The sequence below is a fragment of the Pseudorca crassidens genome, chromosome 17, assembly GCF_039906515.1.
Source record: "Pseudorca crassidens isolate mPseCra1 chromosome 17, mPseCra1.hap1, whole genome shotgun sequence".
NCBI classification, from domain to species: Eukaryota; Metazoa; Chordata; class Mammalia; order Artiodactyla; family Delphinidae; genus Pseudorca; species Pseudorca crassidens.
Window position 1 is genome coordinate 79,137,785 of NC_090312.1, and position 23,920 is coordinate 79,161,704.

General features: G+C 39.7%; 1 protein-coding gene across 3 annotated transcripts in view; it reads left to right on the forward strand.

Annotated features, from left to right (window-relative positions):
• Positions 1-23,920, forward strand: part of TOX (thymocyte selection associated high mobility group box) — a 297,688-nt gene that overhangs the window by 261,877 nt on the left and 11,891 nt on the right. For all 3 annotated transcript variants that reach the window (XM_067712260.1, XM_067712259.1, XM_067712261.1), the window contains 2 exons: positions 2,340-2,570; positions 14,457-14,537. In XM_067712260.1, coding sequence (XP_067568361.1) covers positions 2,340-2,570; positions 14,457-14,537 — 312 coding nt within the window. The remainder of the gene's footprint in view (positions 1-2,339; positions 2,571-14,456; positions 14,538-23,920) is intronic.

Sequence of the window (23,920 nt, forward strand, 5' to 3'; positions counted from 1 at the left end):
GTTGGAGGAGTAGAGTTGAGGGTGACTGAGACCAGTGTCTCCTGCTCCTAGACTTTCTCATTTAATCAGTATAGAGCTAAAGCCTGGACATGAGGGTGTTATTTAAGTTTCCCAGGTGATTGTAACATTCAACCATTGAGAATGACCATTCTAGGTCGTATTTGCCTACATGTTTAGTTTAGAGCCGTTACACCGGTTTGCCCAGTATCAACTCAGCCCAGTCCCAGCATCCTTGTCCTTTGGCAGATTTACCTGAGGACCAGTCATTTGACAGGATCACCTCAAACCCATCCTGAGGAAGTTATCTTCTAGTGTTAATCTACGTTAGCTTGTCAGCTCAGTTCAGAGCATCCTGTCCCCATGGGGTTGTTCATTCTGCTTCAGTAGACAGTTTCAAAATGATAATCTTTTAAATAACTTTCTCACTAAAGCCAAAGCCAAAGAATTCACTTAGTTTTTTTCCTGTCTCTGTTCGGTTCCCAAGGCATATCTTTTAAACCAAGACCATATGGCATCACAAATTAGTGTTAAGGTCATTTCTTTCCATTCATTCAGTAAAAAGTTATTACTATGTCATAATTAACATCTGAATATCATTTTAAAGTTTTAAACATATTTATATATATATGTCATCTCAGTAATCACAAAATGGCACTGCAGCTGGTTTGCAGTAGAGGAAATGGAGGCCCAGAGAAATTATGTAACTTGCCAAGATTTCACAGCTAAAAATAGTAAAGGAGGACATGAGTGTGGATCCTCTGATGTCACATCCACTGGCCTCTCAGGAGATCATGCATCGTCTCCAGTGGTGGCAGTTACTTTACACATATTACTCTGCCTGGCAATTCAACTGAATAAGATACATATTACATTGTTTGCCAAGAAGAAAAAAGCAACAACAGTCATAATAAGAGAAGGTGAGGGTGCAGAACCTCCCTGATAATGGTGACTTCCTCAGGAGACAGTGTACGGGGGCCTTTGTGCTGGTGGGAGAGGCATGTGGAAAGAGGGTTCCTTCCAAGACAACAGTACTTGATACTCATGTAGCTCCATATACTTTTAGAACTAGAAGGAAATCGTCGCCCAAATCTCTCATTCTATAGAGGTGGATAAAGTGACATCGCATATAATCAGTATCAAAGTTCAAATGCAGATGTCTTAAATATCAATACATTGTGGGGGGTTTTCCCACTTGCATCATAATAACAATTCAGATTATCCAAATATTCATACTCAAGGAAAAATGGGAGAAAATGGAATCTATCCTGAAACTGAATATTAAAGCTGTTCTAGAAATGTCTAGATTTGAGGATCTAGTTTACAGAGGTGCACTCTCCAATATGGTAGCAACTAGCCACATGTAAATATTTCAATTTAAGGCAATTAAAATTATATAAAATTTAAAATTTTGTTTCTTATTCCTGCTAGCTGCATTTCACATACTCATTAGTTACATGTAACTAGTGGCTACCATATTGAATAGTGCAGATTTTAGAACTTTACCCCCACTGCAGAAGCTTCTGTTGGACATCGCTGATCTAGGGTCTAGATTATGCCATTCTCCACACCAGCAGCATTCCGTAGACCTAAGTGCAACACCAAAAGCCATTCAACTTTATTCATTGGACATGTTGCCCACTATTGTTTAAAAATCATAAGGAGGGGGCTTCCCTGGTGGCACAGTGCTTGAGAGTCCGCCTGCCGATGCAGGGGACATGGGTTCGTGCCCCGGTCCGGGAAGATCCCACATGCTGCGCAGCGGCTGGGCCCGTGAGCCATGGCCACTGAGCCTGTGCGTCCGGAGCCTGTGCTCCGCAATGGGAGAGGCCACAACAGTGAGAGGCCCGCGTACCACAAAAAAAAAAAAAAAAAAAAAAAAAATCATAAGTAGGAGGAGAAGGATAAAGCCCCCAGAAGCCAACAGGTTAGATTGCTCATCCAGTAGGGTTACCACACGAGGAATCAGCTGCTGTCAGTCACGATGCTGCTCCTCATTCAGCTTCCTGAGTGAGAACAAGAAAACGTTGAGCGAGTTAAGGTATAATATCTAACAGTACAGTAGTAGTAGAAAGAGAATCAATAATATTTTAAAGTTATGCAGACTAGGCTGGAAGAGGATGAATATGAAAATTACATGAAATAAGTTTTACTTGAAAATTACATGAAATAAGTTTTACTTGAAAAAACAGTAACAACGACAAAACCAAGTGTCCCTTAGAAACGTGTGTTTGCGTGATGTGCATGGGTGAGTATATCTATGTAAGTCTCAAGGGAGAGCAATATGATTTGTCCTCAAATTTTCTTAGTTCTTCTATAATTCAGATTGTGTTTTATTTCAGGTCAATGGTGGAGAGAAGCGACCTGCCTCTGACATGGGGAAAAAACCAAAAACCCCCAAAAAGAAGAAGAAGAAGGACCCTAATGAGCCCCAGAAGCCTGTGTCTGCTTATGCGTTATTCTTTCGTGACACTCAGGCTGCCATCAAGGGCCAAAATCCAAATGCTACCTTCGGTGAAGTCTCTAAAATTGTGGCTTCAATGTGGGATGGCTTAGGAGAAGAGCAAAAACAGGTAAGAAAAGATGCGCAAGGGAGTGAATCAACATGATTCGAGAAAGTGTACGCATTCTAAAGAAATGGCTTCTAGGGATGGTGGGTGAATTCTTCAGATACTAGAACTGAGGCTGAGAATGTGCCCCATCAGAACCAGACTTCAGGGGACTTTGACATAATTTTATACTCCTTTATTGCTCTGTTATAAATAACATGTTAGTTCCTTTGTTTCAAAGTTTATATAGTGTAGTTACTTTTGGAAGGACTTTTACGCATCCCAGCCAGGATTACGTCATTCCTTAATGTTGCCAATGCGATCATAAAGACAGAAAAAATACTAAAAGTATTTTGAGAACTGTCCACACCTCTCTTCAGCACTTACTATTTATTCTTTTGTCATCAAAACCCTCTTTGCTCTTTGCTAAATGAACCTCAAATTTAAGGGTTTCTATCCTTATCCATTCCCTAAAGACCATCCGAGTATGTTATTCAATCCCACTTGTACTATATTTCTAGGTTGTATTAAATGGGCCCAGATGCCTGGTTATTTTCTTCTTCTCTTGTGGATTGCCATGGTGTGATTCAGGACCACACTGCTGGCGGTGGAGGGCCGTGAGACACTTTGTATCTCAGCCATAGGGCGAGTAGCCCAGAATGTCTTAAGGAGGGTGGGAACTGTGGAGAGAAAGAGTTCAGTATGCAGACGTAGCCCACTTCAACAAAGAAGCAATATTGATCCCAGATTCCTAAACCAGGGACTAGATTGCCATTGTCACCATCTAGAATTTCATGGTCACGAAGGAAAAATTAGACAAGCATTATCATTAAAGTTCAGTTACTGAGACGATTCAGTAGTTGAAGCTTTAGCTGCTGCAGAATACTTTACGGCATTAATGACGGGTTAGTCTCATTGGATTCTTGACAGAGACTTTTTACCTCTCCTCACCAGGTCCAGGGAAGTATGTAAGAAACAGAACATCTCAAACCTATGTACATCTATAAGAACTATATATTGTATTATCCGTCAACATCTATAATGTATATCATGTTTTATACTTTGAAGAACACCTTTACATGATTTATCTCATTTGTTCTGCTCAATACTCGTAGATACTTTTTTTTTTTGGTGTACATTGAACATTTATTACAACTAATTGGCGATGTGATAAGACAGTGCTCACGTGGCCTGAACATTGGTCACAGTCACAACAAAGCTTAATCCAGCCCAGCAGATACAAATGAAAGTGTAAACTGTGAAGACATGTTTAGATACGTAGAAGTACGTATAAAAGTGACATTGAAACAACTGTATATCCTTAAAAAATATAGAGCCCGCTAGTGCCGTTTTACCCCATTCAACTCACACATTCATATGGGAGGTGGTATCTGTTTTTATACTTACGACTTCCAATAACTAGAAGGGACGGAAGCTGCCCCAAAGTTTGCTGCACTTCTAAGTGGAGGGAAGCAATAGGGGAGTAAAATACATTTGGCTGGAAGGAATATTCGTGCTTTAAACAATGACTTATGCAACACTTTGTGAAGAGAGTAAAACATTTTCCCTAAGATGCTGTTATTAAGAATCCCAGGTAAGTCAACATTTCCATTTTATTTGGGGAGGCATCAAAAACAATCCAACTAAGTGACTAAATGATAATGACAACGAGAAACTTATCTCAGGAGTTGAATGTTCCTTGGCCTTAAAAATAACATGCTTGCTCTTAGGAAACAGCTGATCTCTGATCCTCGTCCCAGGTCTGGAATGCCTAAGAAATAATTTTTAGTGTAAAACAGGATCATTCCGTTAGTCTTTTGTGTATCCCCTTTGTTTTAAGGTGTTTAGTTTCTAATAAGGGTCTTTGGTATGCATTTTTTTTTTCTAAAGTTTCAACACAGAGTGAAATTTTCATTCACTTGATATGTGACACGTCAATTCCCTTTATTCGCATATATACTGAAATGCACTAATCTTTGGTTTCATAAAACCAGGTTTCACATAATTTAACCTTTTTGCCAAAGACAGTAATTAATAAGTGTATATTGCGTGATTGTGTCATATTCATAGATACACATAATCAAGGTAATGATAATAATCTATTCAAGAGAAACAGACCTATAAACTTTAAAATAGCCAGAAAAAGTACCTTTCTTTTCCTGCATTCATTCTAATTCATATTTAAGTCCCTTGTTATCACTTGATTAACCAAAGTTCCCTTTAAAAAAGAATTGTGTAGGCCTGAATGAAGCAGCTTAGCAGAACAGTAATACTGACAAGACGTCATCTTACACCGTTAGCTAACATGGACATGAAGGCAATGACCGTCTACAGTGTGTGAAATGCCACAAGAAGTCATCAGCAGGGGAGGGGAGTTCATGTCAGTCCAGTTTCTTCAAGAACACTAGGTGGGGTTTCAGCTTCCTCCTGCTAAGTTGCTTTAAGGACATTTTTCTTGGATGTTTCCAGAACTTCTCCTCCCAAAAGAAACTCATCCAAAATAAAATAAGCCTTCTCAAAATTAAAGATGATGTCAAGTTCACACACACTGCCAAAATACTTGTCAAGTAATTCCACATAATGATGAATTATTTCCAGGGTAATTAGTTCATTGCCCTGATCCCCAATAGCACAGCAAAAATACAGACTGGCATGTCTTGGGAACTGCTCTTTCACCTGCTGAGCCCACAGCAGGGTTCTTCCTTCCTCACAGATACTTTTATCTGAAGTTTGCAAACTATGAAATGGGGCCAGATGGTTAAATGCAGTCACTTATTCATTCAACAAATATTTGTTGCATGTTTACTGTGTGCCCCAGGCACTGTTCTAGACACTGGGAGTAGAGCAGAGAATAAGGCAGAGTCCCATTCTGTTGATTGATTTGTCTAAAATTCCACACTGTGACTAGAACTTATCACTAGAACTTATCATTCAACTTAACAATTTTTTTCTCACCAATTCATGGAACCAATTATAGTTGTGATGGTAAAACCAGTTGCTAAGGAAACACAGAGCCCACTCTCCCGGTTCTCTCCAACCCCCCTTTACTGTACGCCAAAGCTGTGCTTTACGATCTGAAGTCTCTACACATTTTCTTATGTCCTTTTCAAGATTGCCAGCCCCACGGAAGGGCTTCACAGGAAAGCACAGGCCTACCATGTGGAGCTCTGCTACAAGAGTCGTCTCTGAGGCTGGAAAAGACACCACAGAAGCGTTCTCCTTGCATTCGATTAAAATACTCATCTCACAATTAAGAGGGTGGTTGACATTGTATTTTATGATTCCACTGAAAACCTGATATAGTTGTTTGAGGATTTCAGAGCTGGTTTCTATCCTAACTCAGATCAGTTTGCTCTCACACTCCCAAGGCTGAGGTGTGGTTCCCCCCTGATGCTGGACACTCACGATGGAATTGTAGAGGGGCTCATTCCTCCACTCACTACAGCTTCACGGATTGAGAAACTGAGTGCACGTCCACCAGGAATCCCAACCGCATCCCTGTCCCTGCTCCACCCATGATCCAAGCACCAAGACACACCTCTCTCTCTGCTTTGACAACCCCTGTGTGTAGTCTTGGATAGGGACAAGGCCTCAATGCTGTAAGCTCTTTCGAGTATACTTGTGATGACAAAACATTTTCCTCATTCTCTTTTATTTCCAATTTAATAACCTGTAATGAGTCTGTCTTTGGGCGCTCTCTCTCTCTCTCTCTCTCTCTCTCTCTCTCTCCTTTTTTTAAACACTTTGGCTGTACCTGGTATGTAGGATCTTAGTTCCCCGACCAGGGATCGAACCTGCCCCCTGGGTGGTGGAAGCGTGAAGTCTTAACCACTGGACCGCCAGGGATAGTCGCTGGGTTCTCTCTTAATGGAAATAATTGGGTGTTTTTTCAAGAATTTGTTTTATAAATAAAGGATGAAATTATATAATAGCTGACCCTATTTAACTCATTGGGTATTATAAAGCAATTTCATAATCAAAATGCAGTTGTTTTAAAAAGTTATGCTAAGATTGCTTAGGAAAATATACTAATAGAAATAACTATCTTTGTCTCTTCTAGAAAAGTTAATATTTTAACATTTGAGAACCATTTTCAAAACAAGGTATTGGGAGCAGTCTGAGTCACTCGAAAATGGTTTGTCCCCATGCCTTATGTTCCTTTGACTTGACAGGGGTTCAGCATAGCTTATCCTTTTCTCTTAAAAGATGATCTTGCTTAATAAAGATAGTGAAACTGCAGAGTATGCCAAAAAGGATGGTTTATGACACAGGGTGCAAGTCGATCCCAGGGACAAGCAGAGAGAGGGTCCAATGAATGAAATCAGACGCCACGCTTACAAAAGGGAGCATATTGCATCTGATGGGGCTGCTGGAACACCACGTGGCAGCCCCTGTCTAACAGTTTGCAGGAATGGCCAGCGAAGCGTGCATGCCCGCCTAGGACGCACGTTTGGGCATCAAGAGAATGTCAGCAAAATATCCTAAAGTGTTAGCGTGGTGTGTTACCACCTGTTCTTTCCCTTTATGTTGACTCATTGTGCCAACATAATATAATATCTCTATTTCAAGCTTAAATTAATTGTATTTTACTCTCATTTAATATTCAAATTGGGGAGCACATGCTATGTACTTTGAAAGGAATGTTGCTGCAGCCGATTAGAGGCAGACCATTAAACTTCAAAATTTAGGACAAATGTGCATGTTTCAGAACAGCCCCACGTGACGCTGTTGGCATCGTGTAGGCAGCTGGTTCAAGCAGAAGGCTAGGATTTCATGCACCACGATTGTTCAAAAATCCAGTTGTCATAACAGCCCCCAATTAGGAACAGCTACAAATGTAAACACGAACTGGAGAAAATGGACAAAATTATTGATGACTTATTAGGGGCTCAGAAAATTACAATACTTAAGGAAAAACAGCTATTAGTGAGATTACAATCGAATGTTTACTTGCCAGCCAGAGGGAACAGGACTAATAGGGCTGCTGTGTGTTTGTGTCACATGCTTCCTCATTGTGGAGTTCAGGCGGGGCTAACAAGCCATGCAGATGGGCAGATCTTTATCTTCAGAAGCCATGATAAGGGAGAAACTATATGTCCTTTGGTTCCTATGAAGAATCTCTCAAAGAAGAAAAATCAGAAGGAAGCTGAAAGAAGTGCTAAAAATCCGCCAGGAACACAAAACCTCCCATATGAATCATGCCTACCAAAGCCACTGAACAAACTTCACATGTCAGAGATCTCTCTGTTTTATACTTTGGAAGATGGTGCTGAATCTGGAATGGGGGCAGGATTGTGTTTGGGATTCCAACTGGAGGTTTTAAATGCTAATGAATCCTAAGACAGTGGACAGCCCGGTTCAGAGCCGTACTAAGTTGTTTTAAAAAGGCACCAGATGGAGAGAGGGAAATAAAACATAAGCGTGGCTGTGATGTTGGTCTTTGCTACTTATCTTTCACTGACTGGAACCTACAGAGAAAGAAAAATAATAACATAACAAGATCACGCCCTTTGTATTAGACTCCTTGGAGTTTCGACCCTCAGCATCTTTTTTTATGAAGGTCCAGCTAGATTTCCTGTCTCTCCCTGTTATTTCTGAATTCTGTGACTCTGGTCATCCAAGTCTGGGATCTGAGTTCACAGTTAATGGAGGGCAAATCAAACCCCACTAAATTAAAGAGTCCGTCCAGCTTTGAAGCAGAAGAGATTGGTCCAAAGAGCTGTAAAGTGTTCTTGGGTCCTTTTTAGCCATGGAAAGTCAGCTCTTAAGTGGGAAAGGAAAGTCACCTTAAATCAGAACCAGATGTAAATTACTAAGTGAACCTTAAGTTCCTAATTGGAGACACAGTTGGGCTGTAATACATTTAGCAAATTACAAACAAAATGTTCTTGTTTACATTACATTAAATGGCTTTAGAGCTTCAGCCAAAGAGCTAAATAAACATGCTGTTAGGCTAAAAATGGAGTGGAAGGCCGGTTCAGAGTTTGGTGTGTTCAGGAGAAACCACAGCCCACGGTGCCCAGAGAGCCTATTTTTGTAAATGCTAGCCCTGTTGTGGGAGCAGAGAGTGGATTTACCTCGAGATCCAGAGCCTAATGAGCAGATATCACTTGCAGGGAAACTGTTTGAATATTGTAACATATGCCTTCTTTCAGGATGCATAATTCATATCCAAGGATATTAGCCATAGCAGTTCAGCTCAATAGCAACACCTCATTATTTTATCCCTCAGTATTTATTCCTATGTTTGACGCCTTATGAAATTACTGTTAATGTGTTTATATAAGGGCAGATCTGACACAAGTGGGAAGAATGTAATTTCCTGCTCATTCTTTCCTGCTGCTGTGTCCTCTTCCCCGGTAGAAGTGGCAAGTGTAAATAGTTAATTTGCTTCAATTATGAGCCTGTCCTGCTAAATTAGAAGCAGCAGGGATATGAAGAGCCAGAATTATACTTATAAGGCAGCTGACAAATCCTCTGAGCCCACGGAATCAAATCATTTACTCCTCACTGGTGCTCAAACACCCACTACAGATATGCTGCCGGGGCTTTTTCCCCCGCCCCGTATCTTATGATAAAATGTGGATTTTATGTCAACAGCACTTCAGGTTAACTAAAATCCTATTGCACTGTCACACTCACACATGTGTTTATCTTGGCCAGTTCCTTATAAACACTGTGCATTTTCACCAATTTTTTTAAACTAGGAGTAAAGGATATATAAAATAATTGTTCATTTAAAAACTGTAGAATGTAAGAAAAGTTTATATTTGTAAAAACTTAAAACAGCAGTTAGAAATATTGCATGCAATGGTGAGCATATTTCACCTCTAAAACACAGGTAAGTATAAATACCTATAATCATTGGTACATAAATGGGATTATGGCATGCCTTCATGGGTATAAATACACGTAGAAATGTTCCACGCTCAGACACAGAGGGAGCAGACATTCCACTTGAAAGGTTCCATGACATCAGCAAGGAGAGAACTTGAATATAATACTCAAGTCTGCTGTGCTTTATGTGTTATTGGTCAACATGTTGGGGTGGGCGGGCTGTCTGTCTGTATATCAAATCTTCTACTTCTATCGATGGCCCACTCTAATTCAGAAGATGCAATTCGGCATTTTACCATGCACACCCATGCCCATGCTGACTCATGGAAGGAGAAACCTGAGACTAGGGATTATACACCGGATCACAGGTATTTCCTGAGCACCTACTGTGTACCGAGCTCTGCCCTGCCTGCTGGGGCTTCTGCTGTGGACAGAAAGATGACAGGCCCTGCAGTTGAGGGTCTAAGAGAGGCATCAAGGGGAGAGCTCATGCAGCCAGGAGGAGCCATTGCATGAACAAAGATGCAAAGGTGGATCTTAGCTACCAGATCAATTTGATTATATATATATGTATAATATGTATATGTGGGGGGTTGTCTGCATTTCTTGTGTGCCTGACACAAAAAACGCACACATTAGAGGCATATTTTTAATGCCTTTTTTTGGTTCTGTAGCTTCAGTTCCTCACACCATGAAGGCACGTAATAGATACTCAATATATTGTTAAGCATAATCAAACGACATTATACTCGCCCCGGTCATCCTCATTTAATGAATCTACAGATATACTTTGCGGCCATTTGTTCAGATGGGGAGCGTGCTTCTTTCTGATCCCTACCATTCCCAAAACAGGCTGCACCATTGTTGTGCAGACGATCTGTATGCACTTGATGCATCCCAAAAAGAATCGATGGCAAGATTTTTGACACATTGTATAATATTTTCAATGCTCTGAATACTAATTTATAAAGTTCTCTGAGTTCTGGAATGCTTAAGAAAATGCTGAGCAAGCTACACAAATGGAAATGTAACTGCATTTAAGGACTAAGTTCTGTATAAAACACAGAGGCGCTTGCTGTCACTGTCCTAAGTAATAACAGCATTCAAAGACGCTGCAGACATCAATTCCTCAAGTACTGTGTATGACAGGGAATTGTGATTAAACTATTATTTCTTATATAACTGTATTTCTAAGCATTTTCTATAAATATGAACTTATACTGGGGGGAAAAAACTGCATTTGAAGTTAACGAAAAAGAAAAGCGCCTTCTAGTTTTACAGTGTTTGGATAAAATCCAGAATTGGAAGAATTATGTTTTTTCTTATTATTACTGTAAAGAGTTGAAATCAACTACAACTAGAGATTAACTCAGGGCCAGAGCCGAAAAGAGGGAAGGAAGAAGGAACTAAATGGTGTTTATAAGATTTTACTTTTTTGTATAAGTTAGACGGATTGTTTGGGGAGGGAGCAGAAAGTGGAAAAAGCAAAATGACAGGTTGTATTAGAATTTTTTCTGTTTGTGTGCGTCGTATTCACTGATACTGAACTGCTGATTTTAATTAGAGATTATTAGCCTATAAGACATATATATTACACATGCTGGAACGTAGAGCATTTAAAAAATGATTCACAGAATCACTAGATTACATGAACAGAATTTGGATTCTCTAGAATTGCTATTTGATGTATGTTTTAGTTTAGCCATTATATATGTTTTAGTTTAACCACTGAGATGCGATCCTTAGATAGGATATGGTAGCTTTCTTAGAATAACAAACCACAGCAAATAACTAAGTTAGGACAGGATGAATTCAAAAGTGTTTGGATGAGCTGGGGAAAATGATGAATGATGTATTATGATTTTTAAATCCTCATCTGGCCAACTTTGCACTTTATTTCAAACAGCTGTAGACCATTTGGAAGCCATTTTGTAGTTCAACTGAGTACTAATATTTACTGTGTGAATCACATTTCTTTAAAATATTTGTCTTTCCCTGAGAGAGAGAGAGACCATTTCTTTCCCAGACTTAACTTTGATATAAATCAGACCTATCCTCCTAGATTAGAAGGTTTGATCATTGCAGTGGGCTGTTCATTGCCAAACGCAGTCAGCGTCATCTCTGGTTTCAGCAAGCAGAAGACTTTCTCCGTCCATAAATAGAGCTTTGAAACGTTTTTGAGGATCTTTTTACTGATGATTTTTAAATATCTGTTCTCAAGTAGGAATTTAAGTATGTGGAATTCTTACATGTTTTTTTTATCATTCACGCATACATTTGAGGCCGTTCTTCAGACATTTCCATCAAATATAGAATTCAGAAAGCATCCTTGTGCAATTTTAGAAGGTAGCATCATAGAGACATACAGGATGAATAATATTTGAGCCATTAGCTAGTTCTCAAAGGTGGAGGTTCAAAATTACTATCGGGGAGACCGCCTCAGATGTTAATTCTGATCTAGGGTACCGCCCCCTTTAAACACAATTACAGAAATATACCTCCTGAAATTACCACCTTTGCATCCTCCCTCTGAACACCTGCATCTATTCAGGAAAGAGCGGACCCATCAATCCGTGTAGTGTGACGTGATGAGTTTAAGCGGTATTTAGGCGCTTATACGATGATCTCACATAGCCAATCATGAGTAGCCAATAGGGAGCCATTTGGAAGAAACAGGGCACTCTGAATGCTGGTCAGGTATCCCGTAACAACATCGATCTCCCAGTGAAACCAGGGGGCACACATTCAGCCTAAAACACATTGAGTTGCCACCTTTCTCCCATGGTTATTAATCAGCAAATTTCAGGGAAGTTAACACCTTGTGGGACGTTAACCCCTGGGGGCCCCACCATAGTAACACTGTTGTTTCAGTAAAAACCAATGCAAGAAAGAGGATAGACGTTACAATCTGGCCATCTGGCAACACCATCTTATCTGTGCCACTTAGAAAATGATGCTTTGGGCAATGCTATGGACCCAAGTGTGTAATATTTGCCTTTGGAAGCTAAATGAACCCTAGTTAGCTGCCCAGGGGGTCACTTAGAGTAGCATATGAATAAAAAACATGATAGAAATGCTTCTAGTATACGAAAGCATACTACCATCAAAGATATTTTTGCTAAATATTTGCTTCAAAGTCCTGAATAGGATTTCTGTCTGTGTGGGAGAAGAACCCTCTCCAAACAGTTTTAAGGTATTAAAAGTAAATGTAAACATTTTCAGTGTAAGGTCATTAATTATAAATTATGTCTTGGAGAAGAGATTGGAGGGAGAAAGAACTACAAACAGAAATCTGTCTTTGGAGAAAGAAATAAATCAATAAAAAGCAGGAGGGCTCTGTGTTTCTGATTGTGGCTGACCGAAGCATATAATACACATGCCTCATACTGTTCAAAGACATTTGCTGTAATCTAGTGTTTATTTGTTTTCATGTTTGAATGTCTAAAAACGGATTTGAATTTTATTTCCAATAATTAGCTCCGTAAATTAAGAGTTCTCTTGTAATTGAACCAAAGGATTAATTTGGCTTTTTACTAAAAAATTTCTTTTAAGTTTCTTTAGTTCCATATATTGTAAAGATGACACAACGATTGTATGACACTGTTGCACAAATTCTTAATCGCCTTATTATGATTGCCTTTAATATACCAAAATGCCGAATATGAAAGACTAGGCTGAAGAGCTCCTTAAATTAGCACTTTCATTTCACAGCGTCCTTTATAATTCTGCTGACAAGGTTACTCATTTGTTTACCTTAAATAAAATGTTGTGCTTTAATTAAAATATTCATAAGTAAGTAATATTTCTCACACCTTGAATTTCACAGCTGGGGACTGGGCTCAGCAAACCACCTTCCACGTGAGAAACCATAAACTGACCTCTGCTGCCGACTTTGGCAGATACTTGGTCTTTAGACATAATTTATATTTAACTATTTTGACCAATTCCAAAGCCACTTTTCACACTGAGCTGTGTCTGGTTTTGAGCTCAGCATTACAAAATGCTAGCCAAGCAAGCCTCATTCCCTGCTGTAAAATTCAAGATGTGGGAAATTTAAACTAGTCCTATCGATGAAAATACATCCAATGGTGAAAAATATTTTATTCTTTAGGGGTGATTTCAAAAGATTGACAAAAACAGACTCTAAAGCCTTGAAAGAATGAGCTTAATGGTAGCAGACAACCGTGTGTATTCACTTTGCTAATCTTTCATTTTTGACTCTAATGACTTTTTTTCTGTTTAACTTAGCAATGTGACCTTTAGCCTACCACCAAGTCATTTTTTGGTACTTTTGCTCACTTTAGGATGATTTTACTTGTATTTGCAAAATGATCCCCTGTGAAAAATGAAAAGCTTCTGTAAACTGAAATTCAATTCTGAACATTTTTACCTTTTCACACTGAGGCTTCCATACACTCATGCCATCCAGTGTTTTTGTTGGAAAGGGCATGACCACTCGGCCACTCAGGGTCCCCAGCCCACTCCCAAATGTGACTTTGACTGCCACTGCCAACTCCTGAGTCTTTGGAAATAGAGCTTCAAGACACAAAATTTTAAAATAGTGATGAACCTGCAAACTCCATAACTGTTTCTTTGATTAACATATTGAACATAATTGATCATCTTTTAATTCTGTCCTTGTTTTTATATTTAGCAAGGAGAATATATATCAGGATTTGAATGCACTGTAGAATTCTCTGCCCATTATGTAAATATGAATGACTTCCTTATCCACATGTAGTTTCTTTCCCCGGCAACCTTCATCAATAGTATCTTTATAAGCCAACTACCTCCACTGTCAAAGTACCCCAGATAAATCGGTACATATGCTTTATGGAAAATGGAAAATTTTACTACAGTTAATCTTTTTCTTATCTAATCTCTTGCCATACTTCTTAAAAACTTGTTTCAGTAAGAAAACACGATCTTTGGGGAGATGTATGTTATTATATTATGTGTGTGTGAGTGTGTGTGTGTGCGAACACACACAGTTATCATTCTGCACTGTACTTCTCTGGAAACAAAAGCAGATGCGCTTTCTAATTTCTAATCTCAGACTCTCTGTTGTTACAGGTCTATAAAAAGAAAACAGAGGCTGCAAAGAAGGAGTACCTGAAGCAACTAGCAGCATACAGAGCCAGCCTGGTATCCAAGGTAACATGCAACCATGTGGTATTGGGATGGATTGTGGCCATCTCATTGCAGACTCTGATGGTCATGTGAAAGCATAAAAGATTACTGTAGCATTTCTGCACAGTCTCCTTTGCTGAAAAAGAAAAAGTAAATCCTAAACAAAGCTATATGTTATGAAAATATTTGTTTATACCTAGAGGACCAGAACAACATCCTCTGGTGTCGTTCCATCCATCCTTTTGTGTACTGTTGCCCACCTGTGGATTACTGATTTTGTGGGTTAGTCACAGTGCGTTCTTAATCCCTCACCAACTTTCTGTTTCACCATGTTCCATGCTTAAATTGCCCTCCACCCTGACCCCATCCCATTGGTCTTTGCTGAGGAGATGCCAACTGTCTTTAATCCTAGCCTCATTGCAACATCATCAGAATGTAAGCCTACCAGAACAAACAAACAAATGAAAAAAATGCATCATTTCATTTGAAAATGAAAACACCACTAAAATAGTTTATGCTTTAGAATATCTCAAATACGAGCCCTTGCTGGTATAAAGACTCAAGAGTTAACTCTGTTTGGTGTTGGATTATTAAAGCTGTATTTCCTTTTATAGATTTCTCAGGCAGGTAACCTCAGAGACAGGGCTGAAGCTGTGAGGACTGGACACTGTGGCATCTTAAGTCCAGATGTGGCTGGTACCCGGCTCAGTGCGGGTGGGGCTCTGGACTTCATTCCATTCACCCATGAAAAATACTTTCTGTTTTATCCACAAATATCCATTCCCCTTCCAACAACTCTAAAGTAATTATATAATTTAGTTTTTCTTGGGGAAAACATATACTGAATATATGATACGGAGAAGAAAAAGGAGCACAAATGCATAAGAAATTTCGGTACACTTGGTCTAATGCAACTTTGCATTCCACTTCTAAGGTATGACATTGTGGGAAAACTTAATATTTATTATTTAACCTTAAAATTCCTAGCTCATCTGTACTATCTCACTATGGATCTCACACTTTCTAATTTTTCTAACTCCTTTTGAAGCTGTTTATATTTTCTGCTGATACCGTCACACATTTCTGTATATTTATAGAATTCACAGCATGTATGTAAAATTATAGCAAAAAAACAAGGTGCAAAATATTAGATCCATCCAACAATTGGGTTGTACAGTTACTTGGTATTATTCAGATTAATATGCCCAAGATTTAAGGGGGCATATGAATTCTTCTTATTTCATCCAAGATAAGTTTCTTCTTGAGCATTTTAAATAGAAGTTTTAGTCAGAACATTTTACATATGAGAAAATCAATACGTGAAGTGTCAATCCCAATACAAAGCACTCCGGTTAATGTTATGCAGATTGCCAGAATGCTATAATACTGACTAAGCTTTACTTTCAAAACAAGTGTCCTCAGATTTGCTCTTAGCTGCAACTTTTCTTACTATTCATTCTCAGAGTTGCAACCCTCAGTATACGGCAATTTGTATAAATGCTGCGAATTGCCATTTCTACATTTAAAAAAACCCAGCACTTTTCTTTAGAGCTTACTCTGACGTTTTTATTCTCTTTGGCAGCAGGAATTTTGCTGGAGCTGTTGAATGTCTATTTATGTACAACTATCTATTGTATGTATACAAAATGCAGAATAGTTATAAACACCCTCTCCAGGTTAGAAAAATGGCCTTCTGATGTTGTATGTGAATGGGATATTTGCAGTATAACCTTGCAGACACATGCAGAAAATCTACCAGCCTATCCGCTGATTGCACACAGAAACATATATAAAAATCCATTGCTTTTCCATTTAAAATTATCACAAGGAAAATAGCAGCCATTCGTGTTTACACATATATTTTTCTGTTTACTTTTTTTAGTATGTTATAAATTATTTCCCTATTCTGAAAGATCTGAAGATCTAAAGGTGCAATCATAAAATGCTACACGATAATAACAGTCACCAATCCAGGCAACCACAGTGTGCCAGCCGAGCTCCATCTTCTCCGTTCACTCTTTCATGTGTTCATTTGGTGAATTTCCCTGGGCATGTGGTCTGTGCCGAGCGCTGGGCCAGGCTCGGAGTACACAGTGGAGAGCTGGCAGGTGCGTCCTCTGCACTTAAAGAACTTTCTCTTCAGTCCGGGGAGACCACTAGTGAAAACATAAGTTAATGAATGACCAAGATCTTTGTGAATTGAAGCCTTCTGGGAAATCAAGGAAGGCATCTGATAGGGTGGTCTGCTGACTCCTCTTTGAAGATATGAGCCTGGAGCTGAGAGCAAGGGAAGACAGGAGCTTGCAGGACACAGGGAGCCTGGGACAGAGCCGACCAGGCAGTGCAGCAAATGCAGGCTCAGGGGACAAAAATACCTCCTTGGATGGAGAAACGGTCAGTGTGGCTGGAGCTGAGCGAACAGGGGAGTGTGGTCTGAGATGAAGCTGGGAAGATGGGCAGCGGCCAAGTCACGAAGGCCTTGCAGGACGGTGAAAGGAGCTGGGTTTCGTTTTCTGTACAAAGGGACGCCACTGAATGGGTTCCAGTAGGGGGATGGCGTGATCGGATTTGTATTTTAAAAGATAACTTTATGTGAATGACTTCCCTCACTCCCCATACCTTACCCCTCAAAGTAGGCTTGATTGTCCACATTTCACTGAAGAGGAAAAGTATCACATAGGCAAGAAGTGCCCAAGCCCTGTGTTGACCTCCCGCTCCCTCAGTCCTTGTGCTGGGCCGTGTTGTCCCCAGGTCCTGACAGGGCGCTCGACCTGCCTCCCTAACCCCCTGCCCCGGAGTCAGGATGGAGCATCGATCTTCTCTGTTCTAAGCCCACTTAAAGTGGTTTATTTACAATGTTGTGTTAGTTTCAGGTGTGTAGCAAAGTGATTCAGTTGTATATATTTTCCAGATTACTTTCTATTATAGGTTATTACAAGATAGTAAATGTAGTTCCCTGTTCTACATAGTAAATCCTTGTTGCTTATCTATTTTATGTATAGCAGTTTGTATCTGTTATTCCCATACTCCTAATTTATTCCCCCGGCCCCCGCTTTCTTTCGCCTTTCCCCAAAGTTTGTTTTCTATGTCTGTGAGTCTGTTTCTGTTTTGTATATATTAGATTCATTTTATTATTTTTAGATTCCACTTACAAGTGATATCATATAGTATTTGTCTTTCTCTAACTGATTCCACTTAGTATGACAATCTCTAGGTCCATCCATGTTGCTGCAAATGGCAGTATTTCATTCTTTTTATGGCTGAGTAATATTCCATTATATATATATATATATATATATATATATATACACACACACACCCCACATCTTCTTAAACCAGTCATCTGTTGATGGGCATTTGGGTTGTTTCCATGTCTTGGCTTTTGTAAACAGTGCTGCTGTGAACATTGGGGTGCATTGTATCTTTTTCAGTTAGAGTTTTCATCTTTTCCGGATATATGCCCAGGAGTGGGATTGCTGGATCGTATGGTAGCTCTATTTTTAGTGTTTTAAGGAACTTCCCTATTGTTTACCATGGTGGCTGCACCGATTTACATTCCCACCCACAGCGTAGGAAGGTTCCCTTTTCTCCACACCCTCTTTAGCATTTGTTATTTGTAGACTTTTTGATGATGGCCATTCTGACCCAGGTGAGGTGATACCTCATTGTAGTTTTGATTTGCGTTTCTCTAATAATTAGCCATGTTGAGCATCTTTTCATGTGCCTCTTGGCCATCTGTATGTCTTCTTTGGAGAAATGTCTATTTAGGTCTTCTGCCCATTTTTTTGACTGGATTGTGTGGTTTTTTTGATATTGCGTTGTATGAGCTGTTTGTGTATTTTGGAGATTAACCCCTTGATGGTTTCATCATTTGCAAATATTTTCTCCCACTCCACAGTCTGTCTTTTTGTTTTGTTGATGGTTTCGTAAGGTCACTTTTGTCAGTGGAATACTGTATTAGCCAAAGCTCTGTGTCCGGTTCCCCAAGTTCTCACTGGCAATTTTGATTTGCTCCTCCAGAGCTACGTATTTTGGTACCAATTTTCTCTGCAATGTGTTTCATCCAACAAGGCCTTGTATCCCTGGGCCAACAGCTCTTGCCCTCGCTAATGTGTAACCACGTCAAGGCGGCTACTTCTCACTGCTTCCACTCCAGGCCCTAGTCTGCATCCCAGCCAGAGCTGCACAACACCTTTTCCACATCAGGCACAGGGCTTGGTGCTGAGAGCCCAAAGGCGAGCACAACAGATCAGAGCGTTTCGTGATACTTGAGAGGTTTGAAACTATACTCTAAAATTAACTGCTTCTCACTACTCTAAAATTAGCTGTTTCTTACAGAACATAAACAAAAGAGAGAGGCAGCCAGCGAATATTGGTCCACCCGAGAGACTGAGTCATAGGATTAACAGTGCTCCTCTCCTTTCGGTTCCATTCTAGCTTAAATGAATTATATACCATCTAACCCGGTGTATTAATTAACATGACTCCGGACCCGAATAAAATTGAAGTCGTAGTAGAATATTCTGACCTTCGTACTTGAAAATGACAATACAGACACACTCTCAGCTGGACACCCAAGTTTTTTCAGTAACAACGCAAATACAAATGGCACCTTGCTATCGAGTAGCTTCTATGTGTCCCACGCTGTGCTCGGCATTTTACATAGGTTTCTACTCATCATCACAATAACCCTACAAAGTGAGACTTAGCCCCATTTTCTAGACAGTGTCTAGGCAGATAGACTAAGTGACTTGGAGAGTCTAAGAGACGAAGGAGAGGCTGGTGGTAGCAGAGGGAGAGCTCACACTCGCTCTCCGCTTCCAAAGCTTGTAGGCTTTTCTCTGCCCTGGGTGACTGTCAATTTTTATATCTTTAGAACTGCGGCCTCTTATTATCCTCAGTAAAATTCTGTGCCAACTCTTACATGTTAGACAGCCAAGAGTAAAGGTGTTCTCGTTTAAATGAGGCTGGGGATGAGGGTAGAAGGCTGCTCCCTCCCTTCCACCCACCGCCCACCACCAGAGGCCGGCCCGAGACCTTCAGAGGACGCTGGGGCCTGCGGAATGTTTAGGAAGCCCTGTTCTGTGCCTTGCTGTTCAGCTGTGCACGTGCTTTACCTAGTCACGTGGAGCCAGTGACAGACCCACCCAGGGTTAGATCTGCTCGGTGACAGACCCGCCCAGCACAGCCCCTCTGCCGTGGAAACACACACGCAGTGAAGGACACAGGAAAGGGAGCCCACTGGCAGCTGCAAGCACAGCCCGGGTAAGACCTGGAAAAACTAACCTGTTCAGTTTTAGACTCTATGATTTAAAGAGGGAAGTTGGGGAGATTGCAGAGGAAAGAGTCATAAAGCAACTGAAAAGGGAGGGCGGGAGATAGTAGCAGAGAAGAGTGGATTTGACATTACTAAGTCTGAAAAACACATATGTGGGCGTGTTCACCCCATGATCGGTGTCAGGCACGGGCAGTGGTTCCTTGTGCTCTGCTTTCTCTGAATCCAGAACAAGAATGGAGACACCATGTTACCCTAGAGGAATTTAATCTGAACAGGGAGCATTACCAAACTCTTGGATTATTTAGGCAAACAGTTTCTTTCCATTGAGAAATTTAAAAGCAGGAAGCAAAGGTTTATAAATAAGGTTTGGAGAAGATCTTGAAGGTGTCTTCAGTACCTGTGCTTCCCCAGGCACCAAGGGAAGCATGAAAAACCTCTAACGCACCACCAGTGTCACACGAAACAAGTCCTCAGGGGGCAGAAACGTCCCCAGGCACTTGGGGCAGCTCCATCTGGGTTCAAATTCCAGGTTTCTCACTTCCTAACTGCTCGCTTTTATGCATGTTATTCAACTATTTAAAGTCTCAATTTTCTAACGTGTTAAACAGAGAAGATAATAGGACCTACATCATTAGGTTTCCATTAAAATAAAATAGGAAACTATATATAAACTGCATGATTCAGGATCTTGAACACAGGAAAGCACTTAATACCAGCAATTATTATTACTATCAGTTTTATGTTTAACGTTATTGATAGGTGCGCAAAGAACTAGGAAAGTTTTGTATATGATTCGCGATATCGCTGGATCATATTTTCAATGTCTGCAGGGCCTCTTCGATGTAAAGAAAATTTTAAAGTGGCATTAAAATAAGAAAAATTTGCTTCATACATACATTCTTTTATAAAGATAAAAAATGATCTAGACGTTTAAAACAATCACCTACACGGGTTCCTTAACTGAAATGTCTTTATGGGCCTTTAGTTGAGGGAGCCTATGAATAGTCTGAGGGTCAAGGATATATGCCATGTGGAACCTGCGGCTTCTGGGCTGGAGTGGTTTTACCTGCTATTTCAGGTCGTTTTGGGTTGGACTGTTAAGTAAAGCTTAAGGAAATACAGTTTTTCCATAGACTCAGGAATTCCTATACATGAGCCTAAATTACGTTGAAAGCAACGTATAACTTTAAAGCAACTGGAACTAGCTTTATCTTACCGCATAGACCAGAATTTACATTCCCAAAATGAGTGTTGCATTCAAAGGACTCACCTTGGGCGGCTACACACTTATCTTATGATGGCCCCAGAGTTCAGAAGCCTTTTGGCAGGTCCTCTTTTAGAACCGCACTCCGCAAAGGTTTATGAGCCACCTTAGCAAATCAACATTGTCACATGGTTTTCACACCTCATTCTTTTCCCCAAACGTCACCCATATACATCCAACAGACTTGGCTTCAAGTGACTATTAGCTGTTTCCAAAAATCAAATTCACCACCAAAAGACAAAGAGTTGTCTGAGGATATGTAAAGCGATGTCCCACAGGCGCTGAAGCAAATCCTGTACGAAGTTCCCAAATATTCCAAGTAAAAGCAGCATTATTGAAATAAGCGTACAGCTGCTCAGAAGTGCCAGGCTGGAAAGAGACAGTGTTTGGATGAATATGTTCTGGTATGTCCAGTATACGTAATCAGATTCATGACTTTAAGGCCACACATCAAATATGAGATTTTGTCTGTACCTTGAGCTGGGGTGCCGAAACTGACAGAGGATGATGGAAGCTTTTTGTAATGTACAGTATAGGGCAGTGTTGAACTAAATTAAGTAAGTTCTCTGTTGCCATGACCGATAGTAAAGAAACACAATTCTCAGTTCAATTAAAGGATAGTAAATTTGAAACAAAAGAAATGATTTCTTTTTACAGGATGAAAGTAACTCATAGAATTCACGCCGTAGAGAGCTATTGAGACAAATACTTAGTCTGAATATGAAAATAGGATGGATCATTTTATGACTGTTAACATAAAATTTGCAGCTCTGTAAGCCCAGATCGTGATTTAAAGATAGTAAAATCTCATGCTTCAGGGTGTAAGCTAATCACCTGCAAGTACCAAGAAGAATTTTCCTTCCAAAAGTAACAATGCACAGTTGAGTGGGTGCATACGGTTCGTTTAATTTCCAGTGCATCAAGTATTGGTCAGCACTGGAAACAAGAATCAAATTAGATGAACTATTAATCTGATTTGGTTCAGCACCTCCTATATTGTTATTTCCACTGGGCTTTATGTCTTGTGTTTATACTTTGCTGTTTTAAATAAAAATTGCTTTGTCAATCTTTCATTTTTATAGTACTTATCATCCCAGAAAGGGAGCATTTATAGACTATTTATAGACTATTATCTATTAGACTAGTCTATTATTTATGGACTATTATCTTATTATAGACTATAGACTATTATCTTCTTATAGACTATAGACTATTTATAGACTATTATCTTCATTATACAAAGTAAATGGGATTGAAACTATCCTGGACAATCAACAACTTGATTAATAAGAAGTACCTTAATGTTTATAGAGTCGTACCCTTTGTGAAAGACTACTGAAAAGACCCAAAAGGTCTTCATTGGGCCACACACACACACATTCCATTTTGCTTATAGAAAACATCCTTTAGAATCAGGGGCCCAAAAGAAAACAGGAAATAGAGCTTATAAACCAATAGCAAATACACATTCATCCCATGAAAATGTCACGTTCGAGGGTGGATTTTCAGTTGTGTGTACACTGATAGGGTCATATTTGGCAGGTGACCGACACAAAGCACACACCACTAAATAAAAGTGGTTAATGCATTTGAGATTAGAAACAAATTTAAATGATTTAGACTGTATGAGGAAGTAATTCTAGTTTCTGAATGGAAGGTATAGAGATCTTCATATACAATGTAATTATTTGCAAAATAGTAGCCTTGCTTTCATAGTTTAATTGGAAGAAAATGACAGTGAGAGTATATTAAGCTTATGATTTCTTCATATTTCCATTTAATCATGACGCTTTGCTGTGAATTCATGACACTTTGCTATGGAAAACAAACTTGTTCTGCCTATCTTCCAAAACAATGGAAAATGAACTTGTTCTGCCTATCTTCCAAAACAATAAAATATCTCTGTAATTAATAGGTGGTCTGTTGTATTAGTCTGATTAAGAATTCATCAGAAGTGAAGCTAGAAGCAGTTTTTTTTCCCTTTCTAAATGAGTGAATCTCTACATAAAGATACAAATTCTCAAAATATGGATGAAACGCAGTAAGCTTCCCTGCTTCCTGCCATCCACCCAAGATCCAGTGGGGAACAAAGCACATGGTACCTAACCAAAGGGCAAAGCTAAGGGTTATAATTTCTCATTTCTTCTGGAAGGGTGTGGTTCATGATGAGAGCAGAGAATGAAGATCAATCTGATATTCTGTGGGTTTTCAAAGATTTCAGATCTTTCCTTACCCCTTAGGGAGAGGAACAGAATGTCTTGTCAGGGATATCAGCTAGGGCAACAGTGACTGCTTGAGGTATTGTTCAAGAACAGTCATTCAGTCACTCAACAAACATGTTTGTCTTCTCTATACTTAGCACTGTGTCAGATTCACGGGACACAGAAGATTCCAGTCCCGACCTTTAAAAAATCCTTTCCTGGGAATTCCCTGGTGGTCCAGTGGTTAGGATTCGTGCTCTCACTGCCGGGGTCCAGGTTCAATCCCTGGTGGGGGAACTAAGATCCTGCAAGCTGCGCAGCCAGAAAAAAAAAAAAAAAAAAAAGCAGGACATCATGGTGAAGAGAGAATGCAGGAAGAGAACCCCCAGTGGAGTGCCTGCCATGTTTAGGCACGTAGCTAGATGTGTTATTATTTATCTTGTCATATTCAACGACTTTGAAAATATAGAGAAAACATGTAACTTCCCCAAAATTCTTTCTCTCTCTATGTTAAAAATTGTTTCAAGTATTGTCCAAATCCTTGGTTTTGGAAATCTGTTTACTTTCACTTCATTATTGTCCTTCTAGTGATTAACAACTACTACTATTTCAAAATAGGTTTAACAGTACTGATCTCTACATGCTTTAGAATTGAGAAGACAAA